The sequence below is a fragment of the Equus caballus genome, chromosome 3, assembly GCF_041296265.1.
Source record: "Equus caballus isolate H_3958 breed thoroughbred chromosome 3, TB-T2T, whole genome shotgun sequence".
In the NCBI taxonomy this organism is placed as follows: Eukaryota; Metazoa; Chordata; class Mammalia; order Perissodactyla; family Equidae; genus Equus; species Equus caballus.
Window position 1 is genome coordinate 42,940,612 of NC_091686.1, and position 15,075 is coordinate 42,955,686.

General features: G+C 42.1%; 1 protein-coding gene across 2 annotated transcripts in view; it reads right to left on the reverse strand.

The window, feature by feature from the left end:
• NFKB1 (nuclear factor kappa B subunit 1) overlaps window positions 1-15,075 on the reverse strand; it is a 113,598-nt gene that overhangs the window by 25,053 nt on the left and 73,470 nt on the right. For both annotated transcript variants that reach the window (XM_070263348.1, XM_023637633.2), the window contains exons 7-11: window positions 11,323-11,486; window positions 9,343-9,501; window positions 7,873-7,977; window positions 5,806-5,897; window positions 3,808-3,946 (exon numbers count right to left, since the gene is read on the reverse strand). In XM_070263348.1, the coding sequence (XP_070119449.1) occupies window positions 3,808-3,946; window positions 5,806-5,897; window positions 7,873-7,977; window positions 9,343-9,501; window positions 11,323-11,486 (659 nt within the window). The remainder of the gene's footprint in view (window positions 1-3,807; window positions 3,947-5,805; window positions 5,898-7,872; window positions 7,978-9,342; window positions 9,502-11,322; window positions 11,487-15,075) is intronic.

The window sequence follows — 15,075 nt, forward strand, 5'->3', positions numbered from 1 at the left end:
ATGAAGGTCAGAGCCGAAGTCCAGAGAGCTTTCCACTATATTAAGCCGTCACTCTTTGGGAAACACTCCAAAATATCTTTGCTCCCTTTAATAATCGATGATTTAAGATAATGGTTTAGTTCACAAATGTAGATAAACTTTTGGCTTTTACCCCCTCTGCTGTGCATGCTCCTCAAAAGTCCGTCATTCTCCCTTTTCGGGTTCTAGTTTGCCAGTAAAGGTGCATGCATTTATCCTGACAATACCTTTCATAATTTAAAGATTATGATTCTGTTTCTTCCTAATTGCCATCTTTTCAGACTGAAAGGCATTATGGTCTCTCTTTGCTTTTGTACAGTGGCTCCTCCAACTGTCTTCTTCCCTTGCCAATCACCCCTCTCGTGATTATTTTAACTGCCTCCCTTGGACCCAAACAGCTCTCCATGAAGTTTTTATGAGGTACAATGTCAGTGGCCACCGAGGATACAGAGTTCAGGCCTGGATGATTCTGTACGAGAGGAATATGCTTTTCTTTGTCTAATGTCCTATTTGAAGGCACCCCCTAAATTACTAGCCTTTTGGATAAGGATGGCAAGGATGGTCAATCAATAAGTCAACTCTCAGATATTTAATGAGCCTCTACTATGTGACATATACTGTTCTAGATGCTGGAGATGTAGCAACGAACACGACAGACCTAAAGAATATTCTTCCTTCTGGAGGCAGAAAGAAGACAACAGACACATAAATTACTAGATAAGACAACTTTACATACTGATAAAATAATGAATATAAAATTAGGCAATGAGACAGCGAGTGACTGCAGAAGCTGGGGGCAGTGGAAGGTGTGTTCAACGACTTCTGAGAAATACACACAATGATCCTCTGTGTTGTGCAGTTTGGATTTATTTTTATATACTTATTCTTACATTAAGAGTCACGACCAGTCACATGTCTGGTGTGATTATTTCTCCTTGTGACTAGTTTATTTTGGGATTATAAAATCCAGAAGGTTTTATAGACTAAGCTAATTTGTTATCTTTAATAAAACAGTTCTAATCTCACAATGAGTCTATCACAATACATGCTGGCCATTTTCTCTACAGAGCTCAACTGCTCTGTCTTATTTTTCCAGATGGTTCTTCTTGCATTGTTTGTACTGCATGGAGCTTTACCAATGACAGCGTGGAAAGTACGTGCTTGAAGCATACAGGTGGGGTTTTGAACTTTCAGGAGACCTCATCTCTAACCCTAGCATCAGACAGCTCCTACTATGACAGGGTAGCAATGAAAGTAACAGTCTGAGCAGACACATGCTGTGCCCTGCTCTTCTGATCTGCACATCCCACCATGAAAGGTAAACAGGCAACCTAGAAACCAAGCTCAGCTCTTAATGTTTCTAGGCTCATACATGTGTAGGTAATCAGGTTTTCCTTTTTTTTATAAGATTCTCTGTGTTAGAAAAATTAACACTATTTTGAAGACATATTTTAAGAGGAGAAATCTATTTTTTTTCCCTCAGAAAGTCCAAAACATTTTGCCATATTTCTCTTTTTTGTCTGCTTTTAAAGAAGGGTGTTTAATCCAACAGGGATTTTCAAACGTTATGCAGACTGAAGACTTCGGGCAGTTCCAGGGTTGGGGAGGGAAGAGAGAGGAGAGAGCTTGTGGGGAGGCCACGGCAGGGCTCTCCTCCTCCATTTCAACCAGACTCTGTCGGGTCCATGTGCTGGGATTGGTGTGACACTTCCTGCGGAGAAACCAGAAGGCTCCTCTGCTGACGATGCTTTCAAACCACGGGGAACAGAATGCACTATGAGCCTGAGCGTCAGCGGACAGGTCACAACCTCAGAAAAGAAACAAGAACTCACAGAACCATCTTCTAAACGCTCCTGCCGCAGCACGAATTCTAGGAAAAGAAAGCCCTCTTCAAAGGTCCCCCATCACACGCTGCCATCACAGGATCCAGCGCCCACGTGGGTCGTGCTGCAGCACCTCTGTGGTTTCTAACCTCAGCCAGGACCTGGGTGCTGGTGACCGTCACTGTACTGACTCCCTCTCCAGTCTCACTTCCCTCTAATCCAGGGCTTTCTAATTTTGTTTGTACCAAGGCCCCTTTTGCAGTCTGATGAAGTCTATGGATCTCTTCTTAGAATCATAGTTTTCAACATGTAAAATACAAAATAGGATTGAATAGGGGCCGGTGCTGTAGCCGAGTGGTTAAGTTTGTGCACTCTGCTTTGGCAACCCAGGGTTTTGCCGGTTCCGATCCTTGGTGTGGACATGGCACCACTCATCAGGCCACGCTGAGGCGGGGCCCCACATGCCACAACTAGAAGGACCTATAACTAGAATATACAATTACGTACTGGGGTGCTTTGGGGAGAAGAAAAAAAATAAGATTAAAAAAAATAGGATTGCAAAACAAGCTAATTATATTAAAGTATATCTCTATGCTTGAGGGTCAGTGTTCTCCAGGTTAAGAAACATCTTTGAACAATCATCCAGTTTGGGGGTCTGTTCCACTCATTCTGAGAGGCTTCTCAATGCTGATTCCCCACCCCGCCCTCTCTGGAGTTCCAGACCTGCCTTCCAACGGGTCTGTTAGGAATTTGCCACAGGAACATAAAAGGCAACATGTTTTAAACTGAGCTCCCCCTTTGCCCACCCAAATCTACTTTTGCTCCCTTAATTCTTTCACAAGCTCAACCATATTACAACCTTTCTAGGCTGGGATTCCAAGAACCATCTATGACTCCTGAATTTCTCCCTCGCCTCCTACCTCAACCAGCATCTGGGTCCTCTCGATGTGAGCATGCACTGCCTCTTGAAGCCACCGTCTCTTTCCAATCCTTGCACTATTACTTTCCTCACCTCACCCTTTCTCACTTGGATCCTTGCATTACTCTTCTGACTCACTGTCTGCTGCCCAGACAGTCTCCTCAGTGTCTGTATCAAGAAGTCAGAGCCATCATTCCAAATCCAAACAGGCCTGGTCGTTCCCCGTCCAGAATCAACGCAGAATTCCTTAGCTGCCCATCACAGAGCCTGGCCTGCCTTTCTTACCTGCCCGGGGCCTTCACTAGTCCATCTCAGTGCTCACAATGCCCATTTTTCTCTGAATAAACACTCATTGTTTCAGCTCCCCAAGTTCCCTAAGCCTGGGAAACCCTTTCCTCCTCTGTTTCACGCTCAACTACTGAAATATACCCCAGATTTTAAGGATCTTGAAGAAGCCTTCTTCTTGTAGCTTCTTTAGAATCTCTTCCCTCAGCATAAACTCACATTTGTTTATGAATGCTTTACTTTGGGAACCTACCAAATTCATAAATTTGCACTGTAACTATTTAAGGAGACTGTCCTCTCCCCTTCTCGGTGTGCCTTTTGTGAGGAAAAGAAGGGTACTTTATCCAGTTTTGCAGCTCTGCACTGCACGGCGGCTGAGGCTTCTGCCCAGCTGCCTGAGGCCAGCGACAAAGGGGCTGACCCTCCTCCACAGCAGCCTCATCTCTTTATCCCAACTGCCTGAACGCCAAGTTACTCAATAAACGACAGTCTCAAATTCAAAGACAAATTCTCAAATGTCGAAATCTCATAGAAGCTTGGTAGAAATAACATTCTTTTAAAAGGCTGGATTTACTTCTTGTATTCTTGTTTTACTTATATGACCCCAAAATAGTATATTACTTATCTCTTTCCTAAAAATAAGTACCATGGACCCAGGGGCCAGTCACCAGGAAGCCATTCAAAGGAGGCAGCTAACTGATCTTTTCTAACCGGCTCGTCCTCTCACTGGAACAGGAACTAGAACGTAAACAACTGAGTTACCTTTGATTTCAGGATAGTAGAGAAAAGGTTTTGGTTCACTGGTTTCCAAGTCAGATTTCCTCCGAAGCTGGACGAACACGGAGGCCGGTTTTGTAATGTTGACATCTTTATACTTCGGAGTCTTGAAGACAATGGCAAACTGTGGGGCACAAAGGTTTAGATGTTGGCACAGGCTGCACTTTTTTCCAGCAGTACTACTCAAACACATTCTTTAGGCCCAATGTTCAGACACAGAGTACTAAAAAATACAGCACCCTAGAGAAAGTTATAAACTCAGAAGTCCATACCCATCATTTTTATCAAACTGATGCTGTGAAATTGAAATGCAACACTATGCCAACATATGGCAAATCTTTATTATTTCATTTGTCTAATATTTCAAATGTCTTCCAGCTGTAAATAATCATACGAATAAAACACATTGCATACACTTCCTTCTCCTCTTCCAAATCGACCTTAAAAGCCTCCAAGATTATTTACAGCAACATCAGGAAGACAGGATGTGGAGAGAGAGAGATGAGGAAGCGGGCACCACAGTCAGCCGGCAGGTGAGCCGATGAGGAGAGGAGACTAAACTCTGCAAGGGAGACAGCACACAGGGGCAGTGCAATCAGAGGTAAGGATGGCCAAGGCTCCAGGCCCATACAGGGCATTCGGTAACCCCTCCAGGACAGCCTCCTCATTACTTTCTGATGGTCCCAAGAATAGTGAGGTATTTTTATATTTCTTAGTTTCATTGTTTGACTATGTAATATATTCACAGGGATCAAGACTTTGTAAAATATAAAGGTATACAATGGCACACCTTGAAAATTCTCCTTCCCACTCCTGTCCCCCATCCAGACAATTCCTACTGAGTGCCTGCCCCGCAGAGGTAAACACAGAGAAGTCATTCATTCCTTTTCTATTCTTCTAGAGTTTCTTTATGCATATGCAAACATGAACACAGAATCTTTTTAATATACACTTTGTTTTATATCTCTCTTTTAAAGAATTTTAATGTTGTATCTGTGAGATCTTTCCATATTAGTCCACAGAGTACTCATTCTTTTTAATAACTGCATAATATTCCATCACACAGATATGCCATGATTTATTTAACCAGTTACTTACTGACGGACATTTGGATCATTTCCAATTTTTTTTGTGAAAATAGCATTCCTCACTCAGAGTAATCATTAAGATGGGGACTCAGTATTTTCATCTCAGTTATACATTCAGCTGTCACTGGGAAATCTTGATTTATCATGATGACATCAGCCTCAACCAGAAGACTCCCGCTTTCAAGACTTTTCATTAGAATACTCTTTTAACAGATCTCACCATAATTACTCTGGTAGAACACTATGGACTGACTGTCTTCCCCTAAAATTCACATGCTGAAGCCCTAACCCCCAGGGTGGCTGCACCTGGAGACACGGCCATTGCAGAAATTACTGAGGTTAAATGAAGTCATAAGCGTAGGACCATGATCAGATAGGATTAGTGTTCTTATCGGAAGAAAGCTCCCTCTCTCTCTGCCACGTGAAGACACAGGAAGGCGGCGGCTGTCTACAAGCCAGGAAGACAGCTCTCACCAGAAATCGACCCTGTCTGTCAGACCTCGATCTGGGCCTTCCAGCCTCCAGAATTGTAAGAAAATAAGTTTCTGCTGTTGGCTCCACCCAGTCTGTGGTACGTTGTTGTGGTGGCCTGAGCAGACTGATACACACACTTAAAACATTTCCAGCCAAGGGTCTGAGGGCCCCTGCCTTAAGGTTAGGTGATCAGATACTCCACTGAAACGTCTTGCAAGGTCTCAGAGTCAACGGCCTAAGAGAGGCTTGCCCAGAATTCTATGGTAGGGAACTTTTCTGGAAGAAATGCAAGAGTCTTAAAAATAGTACTCTTTTATAATGTTCAATAAATACTTATGATTTTGCCTTTTTCATATACGGAAACTAAGTACTGAATTTCAGCAAGGCAGAGAATGTAAAATCATCATCATCATCCACTTACTTGTCTATGAACGTCTGTAGGGGAAAAATCTCCAAATCCTTCCCAGATTCCACCATTTTCTTCCTCTTCATAAAATCGGATCTGGATGTCATCTGCAAACAGCCACATTCAGGTGTGTAATTTCACATGGTGTAATAATATTTACAAACATGCTGAAAAAATAAAGCTGGTTCGAAATTCTACCTACTATGAACTTAAACTTTTTTGAGAGTAATTAAAGTGAAACAGACTTTTGAATCATTTAAAATTCTACTACTGAATTTTTATTAGTTACCACAGTAATGGGCCCCAAGTTTTATTGAGGATGACAGAATGCTAATTTTACCTATTCAATCTGAGTTTTCTCTTAATCAGTCTTTGACCTTTCCACTTCTCCATCCCTAAACCAATTAATTCCTGAGAAATATGAAGAGCGAGGAGTATCAGTCTCAAAGGTGAGTCAACTCAATATAGATTTACATACTACTACTCACCTTGTATAAAGTTCACGGTACAGCGGACGTGTTCTAAGTGATTTGTGTGTGTGTGTGTGTGTGTGTGTGTGTGTATGTCTGTGATGCAGATGTGCTATTAATATCTTCATTTTTCAGAAGAGAAACTTGAGTCCAGAGAGGTTAGATAGTCTATCCACGGCTGAGCAGCTGGTAAATAGAGAAGCCAGGATTTGAACACACTATAGTTTCAGACTCCAGGCTGTTAAACTTTCTACTATACTGCCTCGCTGTGATACTTATTAGTCTAGATTGAGAAACTGTTAATATTATGTTGGTCAAGTCCCTTCAGATTAAATTAGAATGCCTAAATTCACACTTCAGTGATGGATTCTAATTCTGCAGAAATATGACAATGTAACTCAGGTTGGCATCTCCCTGGCTTCACCTCCCATTTCACAGGAAGGACTACACTACTGATTTACAAAAACTGGAAGTTTATATTTCCATTTAAGTAGAATTTCAGAAATATTAGGGTTGGATAAAATACCTCATTATCTCCTGGTCCATTCCTTTGCCTTCAGGTAGGACTACCCTGGACCTGGTTCTTGGGATCCTTTAAACCAGGTGCAAGACTTCTCTTAACAAGCCATTCCAATGTAATTATAATGAGTAAGAATCACATTTACAAATAAAGGGCCTCAGATTGTGTCTACACATAATATGCACACCCAGGAATCTGGAAATGCATATCACTTGGACAGAGAGGCTGAAAAGAAGCTGACACCAGGACATGCAGAGAAAGTGTGAACTTCTTTTGGGTGAAGATATATACTTTTAAAATTTGAGCCTATCTTTTCTGACTTTCTACCTCAGAGGACTTAGCCTCACATGAAAATTTTTTTTTAAGCCATGGTTATTTTATTTAGGGGCTATATTTCCAGTTATGCATCTGCTTACTTTGAAAATGCTCATCACTTTGTAGTACGTAGATCTTTACTCACTATACTTTCTGTTATTTTATTTTAAAAAGGAGTGAAGATTGAGAAAATAACACAACCCCCTCCAGCTTCTGCTAATTTATCAATCTCGTACTACCCCTAACAAGAGAGAAATGCTAGAACCTTTTCTGAAAGTGAAATTACGAGAGAAACACACTCTGAGCATTTCCCTATAGCCCTTATTCTCTTTTTCTTAACTGACATCAGAGTGTAGTGTGAAAGTGCACGGAGAGGCTCTCTCAGTGTTGCAACAAAGCACCGTAAGAGTAACATGAGACATTCTATGCTACGTAAAACATTACTGTGTGTGTGTGTGTGTGTGCATGTCAAGCTTCAGCTATTACTCATTTATTTTAAGTTCAGATAGGAAAGTTTAAAACAGAAAAACACCGAAATGTCACTGATTACAATTATCACTATTTTCTTATTTCCCTTTACTTCTGCCGAAAATTTTAAAATGAATTTGTTGGGCTAAAAAAAAATAACACAGACAACTTCAATTTGGAGGAGATCAATGTGTAAACAGTTTCAAGGAGTTCTATGGCAGGAGAGAGAGATTACCGGGTCCACTGCCGAAGCGGCTCACAGACACACTCAGAACCACTTCATCTCCTGAGGTCAGAGCCCGTGTTTACCTTTCTGAACCTTGTCACAGAGAAGATAAATCTCTTCCCCTCCAGTCACGCATCCAGCTGTCCTATCCATCCTGACAATCTTCAAGTTGGAGGCATTGGGGGCTTCTGTCCACAGGAGAAAAACAACAAACATCATGGTTTATCCTCAGCTCCACAAGCCATTCTCCTAGGAGGGACCCTACCCTTAGCACACATCAACCAAAAGAAAGTATAAGTAGATGCGTTCACTCGTATTGCTTTAACAAGGACAGAAATAAAAGAAAACTGCCTTCTGAAGCTCTCTGAGCACTTCTTGGGCCTGGGTCATTTAACATCACCAAAGGAGAGGAGGTCGAAAGGAGCAGGATTTGCTTCTCCCGCTAGCACAGTAGAAGAGATTAATACAGAAAGAGAAAGAGCATTTCTGATGTTTCAGGAAGTACCAAGCCAATGGATTTGTGGGATTTCAATTAGGTCAAGTCTTTGACCCCCAATTTATTCCCAGGATACTGATATACTATTTACAAGAGTCCTAGAAATTTAGGAAAAGCAAAATTTTCTTAAACTATTTATTAACTTTTATTTTACAGAAAAGAAAAATGGAGATGTTGTATTTCTTTTCCCCAAACTAAATTAGAATTCTGTGCGGTTAGGGAGCAAAAGTTTCATGTGGTAATAGTATGAAGCTTCCTTTTTTTGTTGCTCCAGCAGCTGCATTTTAAGGTGATCTTTGGTATACGAGTCTACATCATTTTATAACTCTTTCGCTTCCCTTCAAACTTGTTTAAATTAGAGAAATCAGTTAGTTGTTGTACTTGGAGCATGGCGTGTTCTAGTCAGAGAAAGCTCTATAAACTTCCAATGAGCCTAAATATTGCCCTTGCAGGCTTTTTGGGAATATCTGTTTAACAAATTCCTTGCATACGAAACAAGAAATCTACATGATAAGTGCTGAAGACCATTGTAAAATTCTTCTAAAAAATTCTATGAACCATAGAGTGAAATAGAATTTTGAAGCCACATATCTATACTGCTCACTTCTTTCTTGATAAAGTTCCTATCTTGATAAAGCTATAACATGCGAGAACGAAGATGGATAAGAATAACAGTTGTCTTTTATTAACTTCTCTTCAGAGCCTCAAATTAAAAAATTGAGAAACTTTTCCCATCTAAGAGTACCAACAATATATCCTCATAGCAAGGAATTAAAAAATAAGAGGCCATTTGGTATTGCATGTCACAGACTAACACACCCATCTGAGGAAGGAGGGCGACATCTACTGAGCGCGTCACTACGTTTCACTTTGAACGAGGCACCGACTTTTTCAGCTAGATTTTAGTATTCCCCTTTTCTAAGTATCACTGTGAGGCTCCAAGTGATTAAGTTATCTGCCCCAGGACTCGGAGCTAGCAAGCAACTGCCAGGGCAGGGCTGGAAGTCTGCTCTTGACATGTTCCCGAGCTGCCTCCTGTTAGAAGTGAAGCACTCACTGCTGTCGTAGATGGCGTCCGACACCACGGGTTCCAGGCGCCGTGTGAAGCTGCCGGTGCTGTCCGGAAGAAACGCCGTGAACATGAGTCGCACCACGCTGAGGTCCATCTCCTTCGTCTGCTGAAGAGCTGCCTGGTGGATGACCTCCTTTTCCCGATCTAGGGCCAGAGACAGCCAGAGTGTCCACGCCCAGGGAAAGAGCAGAGCGCGAACATTTTACATAGGATGCTTTTATAAGGCCCAAATAAAGAACATAAATTTAAAATAAAAATCTGTTTTTTTCTTTTGAAATTCTTCATATTGCTAATAACATTTAAAAAATTGTCTCACTATGTCATTCAAAATTAAAGGCATCAGTAGAAGATCTGTGTTTTCTCCGGAGGATAGTAAAGTGTCCTCCATGTATCAAACTGCCTCTGTCCTTTCCTATCTTCTCCCGACCTCTCCCTTTTCTCCACACAAGAAGAGTTCAAGGACAAAGGATGTGACAGACGGAATGCAATCAGCCCATGTATCAGCTGTACTGAGAAATGGGAAACTTAAGTATTCCGAGAGCTCTCTGAGCGCAGGGACTGTGCTCAGCCCACAGGGCCTAGTGCAGTGCCTGGCAGACAGCAGGAACTCAGAAAACACTTTCGGAGGAACTGAATAATTCAGCTGCATTTGGCTCCTTCCTTCCCTCCTGATGGATATAGTCATATTTAACTTATAATACCATAAGAGGTGATAATTCCAGTGACAAGCACTGTAAAAGAACTACAGAGGAAGTGATATGGGATTTCAAAGGAGCGAAGAAAACAGAGGCTTTGAAGCAGAAGACATATTTGCTCTAAATCTTGAAGGGATGGTAGAACTTGAACTTATGAAGAGAGTGAATAAGGGCATTCCAGAAAGAGAGAACGGCCAGGATAGCAAGAGCGTGCCAAGGCGAGGCAGTGAGAAACCACGGGGCTTCTGTGGAGTAGCTCTGTTTGACATGAAGGGATGTAGTGGGAAACAGAGTGGAAAATGCAGACTGGCGCCAGCTCTTAGGAAGCCTAAAATGCCGGCTTCCAGGATTTGGACCTTGTAGGCAATGGGGCAGCACTGATAGTGGTGAGGTATACAGACTTTAGTAAGATCCATCTGGCCATAGGCTGTAAACTGCAGTACAAGTGGGGAGGGACAGAGACAGAGCAATGACGACGGAGTGAGGAGTGGAGCACCACAGAGAGCACAGAACAGCTGGACCACAAACCGGTGGGAGAGAGGAGTCAAAGATGATGTGAAGGTTTTGAGTCTGGATATCAGAAGATGGAGCATGTTTACTGGAAAACTGATGATTGGTTTTGGATCACCTGAGCAGGAGAACAATGACAGGATGGCCAGACTAAAGGACAACGTAGAAAAGCAGAAATGGCGCACGTGGTGGGGCAAGGACTAGGGTTGAAAGAAAAAATATGAGTAAAGGCAGTAAAACATAAAATTATAGCATTTCTATGATAAAGAGAACAGTTTATAATGTGCCCGAAGAGCCCAAAGAAAGATTCCTTATGATAAGGTGAGCTGGGGGTGGGGCGGTAGCATAGCAGAGGAGGTGTTCTTTGAACTAGGTTTTGAATTATGAATTGGTCTTGACAGGTTGATAAGCCAAGGGTGGGGTGCTTTCAGCAGAAGACACATACAAAGGTAAGAATATGCATCAACGTTCAGGCGGCAGTGATGGGGAGAGGTGGGTGCAGGGTGGGACTGGAGACGACGCTGGAAAGGTGGCTGGGACCAGACTGTGAGGGCCTTGTCCGCCAGTCCATGGAGACAGAGATTTTATTCTAGAAGTAGCAGGAGGCCATCAGTTTTCTGAGCAGGGAAAGGGTTGGAGTAGCCTGGGGTATAGACGGGAGAAGGAGAAACCCAGGGCATACAGATGAGCATGTGGTCTACACACAAGAAAAGGAGAGACTGAGCTCTCAAAGGATCGCGGCTGGGAGAGGGACACTCACCCGTGAGCTGCCGGTCTCCTCCGCCTTCTGCCTGCAAATAACGAAGATCAGGATGCACCAAAATTTCGGGGTTATAGCCCCTGACACAGGCCTCTGTCATTCGGGCTTCCAGTGTTTCAAATACTTTTTTCTTTGTCACATGAAGTATACCCAGGTTTGCAAAACTGGAGGAAAATAACAGCAACAACAACCACCAAAAGTTAGGCAGTCAATACTGGAGAGTCTGGCTTCAGGTTAGCAAAGTGAATTTAGATAAAATACAGAAGTCCTCAATCGCTAGGGACTCCCCTATAATCAAACACACGACTATTTCTGCTGTGAAGCATATAAACAGACTTACCAAATGGAATAATAAAGACCATAATCAGCTGCATATCAGGTCAGACTGATTTTTGGGTTTTGCCACCAAATGAGTCTGTGAGAAAAATCTTCTGTTCTTCAGAGCTTATTAGACTTTCAAATTAAGATTAAGAAAATAAGGTATATATGTAAACATATCTTAAAATAAGGAAGTTTTACCTAAACACATTTTAAAGTATTTTCTAGGAGAGCTGCATGAAAAGAATTTTTAAGTCCTAAAATATTACTAAATTTTTAAATTTAGTAATATTTTAGAAATATTTAGAATTTTTAGAAAAATTTAGAATTTTTTAAAGTTTTTTGAAGGAGGAGGAATACTACATTTAGAAGGATTTTTCTCTTTTTTTGCTTTTGGATCATCCGTGGGTTTCTGGATGGGTCTACCTGGAATCCCATCTCCTCCTGGGTTATGTATAAGGTTGGAATGATTTATTAGCACTAGAATGTCATCTAATTCCCCAGGTGCTGGGGCCTGAAGGGACACCTGCAGCCAGGGGCGGAGTACCAGTTATCTTGTGAAGGCTACAGACCTACAGAACAAAATATATTAACAAGCTAACTAAAGCAATTGAAGGGATTTTTAAGAAAATATATAAAATGCTCCAGTCATTCATTTTTAAAATAAAGTATATGAAACAAATAAGTATATTCAACAAATGTAATACAACAGACAAACAAAAAAGCACTTTACCAAGGAGGCCCATCCATCCAACAGATATTCACTCAGCTCCTTCTGAGTGCCAGGCAGCGTCCTGGGTGCTCAGGTCAGCAGGGAGGGAGGCCCTACTAGACAGTGCACATGCTAATGCAACCACAGATGAAACAAACAAGCAAACGGTACAGCATGACTGAGAAGCAGTAAGCGTTACCAAGAAAAGGAAAGTAGGAATAGGGACTAGGAAAGGCAGTAGTGGAAGGCATGGCACTTTAACATAGGGAGAGGACAGAAAGGGCCTCACTGAAAAGACGACGCCTGAGAAAAGAGCTGGAGAAGTGAGGGGGCGTGGCTATCTGGAAGAAGAGCATAGAAGGCAGAGGAAGAACAAGTGTGAAGAGCCTGCAGGAGGACCATGCCTGCTGCCTTCAAACGACAACAAGGGCAAAAGGCCAAGGCAGCTGGAAGGAAATGAACGGCGGGCAGCAGGAAGCGAGGAGTGCAAAGAGGTAAACGGGGTCTAGGTCTTTAAAGCCTTGCAAGCTGTTTAAAGGGCTTTTCTTTTCCTCTGGCTTTTACTCAGAAAGAAAAAAAAATATCAGTAGAGGAAAGATAGAAATCTTACGAAAACTGGATTGAATGAAACAAAGAATAAGATAACTTGGGAAGACCAGCTAAACTAGGGAAAGAAAATGTAAGAGGTGAGGGTAGAATGAGACAGAGGCTCACAGACAAAATGTGAGACGTGTCCAGACAGTGACAGGACGAGCAGGGCAGCTGAGGCCCACAGAGAAGGAAGCACACCAGCAGAATACACGCTCCTCGAGGGCAGAGACCTCCAGGGCCTGGAACAGCACTTGACACACAGGTGTCTGATAAATGGTGGGACAAATGAATGCATGAATAAATTAATACAGCACAGAAAAATACGCACCACGACATACTCACATGCATGGAGGCATGGGCCCTTTTTCAGAAAGAACACCTCCACCTTTTGGCCTTTTAGGCCTTACTCCTATACAGAAGATCCACAACTACAGGAAAATGAGGATATCTTCTAGCTAACGGCAATGACAAAGATCTGTGTAGCGCTTTACATGCTACCATCCAAAAAATGCAATTCATGGATATTATTTAATTTAATCACTGTGAAAAAGGCATCATCCTTATTATTCACTATGTGGATAGTGGATTTGCTCTGGTGATAAATGAAACAATACAGAAGTCAGTCTTCTGCTTCAGGTAATGATGGAGTAACAGAGACCGACTGAACCTCTTACCGTAAACAGTAAAAAACATGAAAAATGGTTTTCAGACACTGGACAACAGGCAGCATAGGATAGTGATCCTTAAGAAAAGGGAAATGAACAAGGTGAATCCTACAGATATGCTGCCTTAATGCCTAGAGTGTCCAGGCTGCAGCACAGGAAAGGGGACCCCAAACAGGGCCTGGAGATTTCCCTGAGTTGAGGAGACAGAAGAGGCCAAGGAGGCTGGAATTTACAAGCAGGATGTCAGAGATGAAAGACCCACACAGAGAGAGACTCAGAGAGGTACAGGGGCTCTGCCTAGAGTGCTCAGCTGAGTACTATCAGAGCATGCGTATAAGCAAATGACCCAAGGCGGGGAGAAGAACCACCAGAAAGGAGCAGGCAAAACGATTCTCGGAGCACACCCAGGCCTGGAACAGCTCAAGAAATCCTGTCATACACGGACCGTGAGGATGAACACTCGGAAAGGCACTGCCTTAGTCACGGTGACAAATTAACCCTAGACCAGAGGCTGCTCTGATCTCCCTAACGAAGTGTAAAAGTAAGTCTAGAGAGGATCAAACTGTTCCCAAATTTAACTTCATCCCAATGCTCAAAAATGTTTAAAGGGATACCAAGAAAAAATCCAGCATGCAATAATCCAAAATTCAAAATGTCTGTCATTCAATCAAAAATTACCAGGCATGCAAAGAAGTAGGAAAATACAACACATAATAAGAATAAAAATAAATCAATAGAAACAGATGCAGAAACGAGACACAACACAGAATTTGTAGACAAGTACATTGAATAGCTACTATATTCCACATGGTCAAAAAGGTAGAAAGCATTAGTACGTTAAGGAGAGATAAGGAAGATATAAAAAAGACACCAAACAAACCTATAGAGATGAAAACTACAATGTCTGAGAAGAAAAAATACACCACCTATGGGAGCCGGCCCCATGGCCGAGTGGTTAAAGCTCACGCGCTCTGCTTCGGTGGCCCAGGGTTTCGCTAGTTCGGATCCTGGGTGCAGACATGGCACCACTCATAAGGCCATGCTGAGGCAGCATCCTACATGCCACAACCAGAAGGACCTACAGCTAAAATATGCAACTATGTACTGGGGGGATTTGGGGAGAAAAAGCAGGAAAAAAAAGATCAGCAACAGTTGTAGCTCAGGTGCCAATCTTTAAGGAAAAAAATACACTATATGGGACTAAGAACATATTTGACACAACAGACAAAAAGATTAGTGAACTTGAGGACGCAGTAATATAAATGAAACACAGAAAAAAGATGAAAAAATAAAAAAAGCACAGATCAGCAAGGAGCTGTGGGACAATTTCAAATGGCCAAATAGACAAGTAATTGGTGTTCCAGAAGAAGGGGAAAAAGAAGAGATGATGGAAAAAATATTTTAAAAAATAATGGCTGAAATGTTTTAAAATTTAATATAAACTATAAACCCAGAGATCCAAGAATC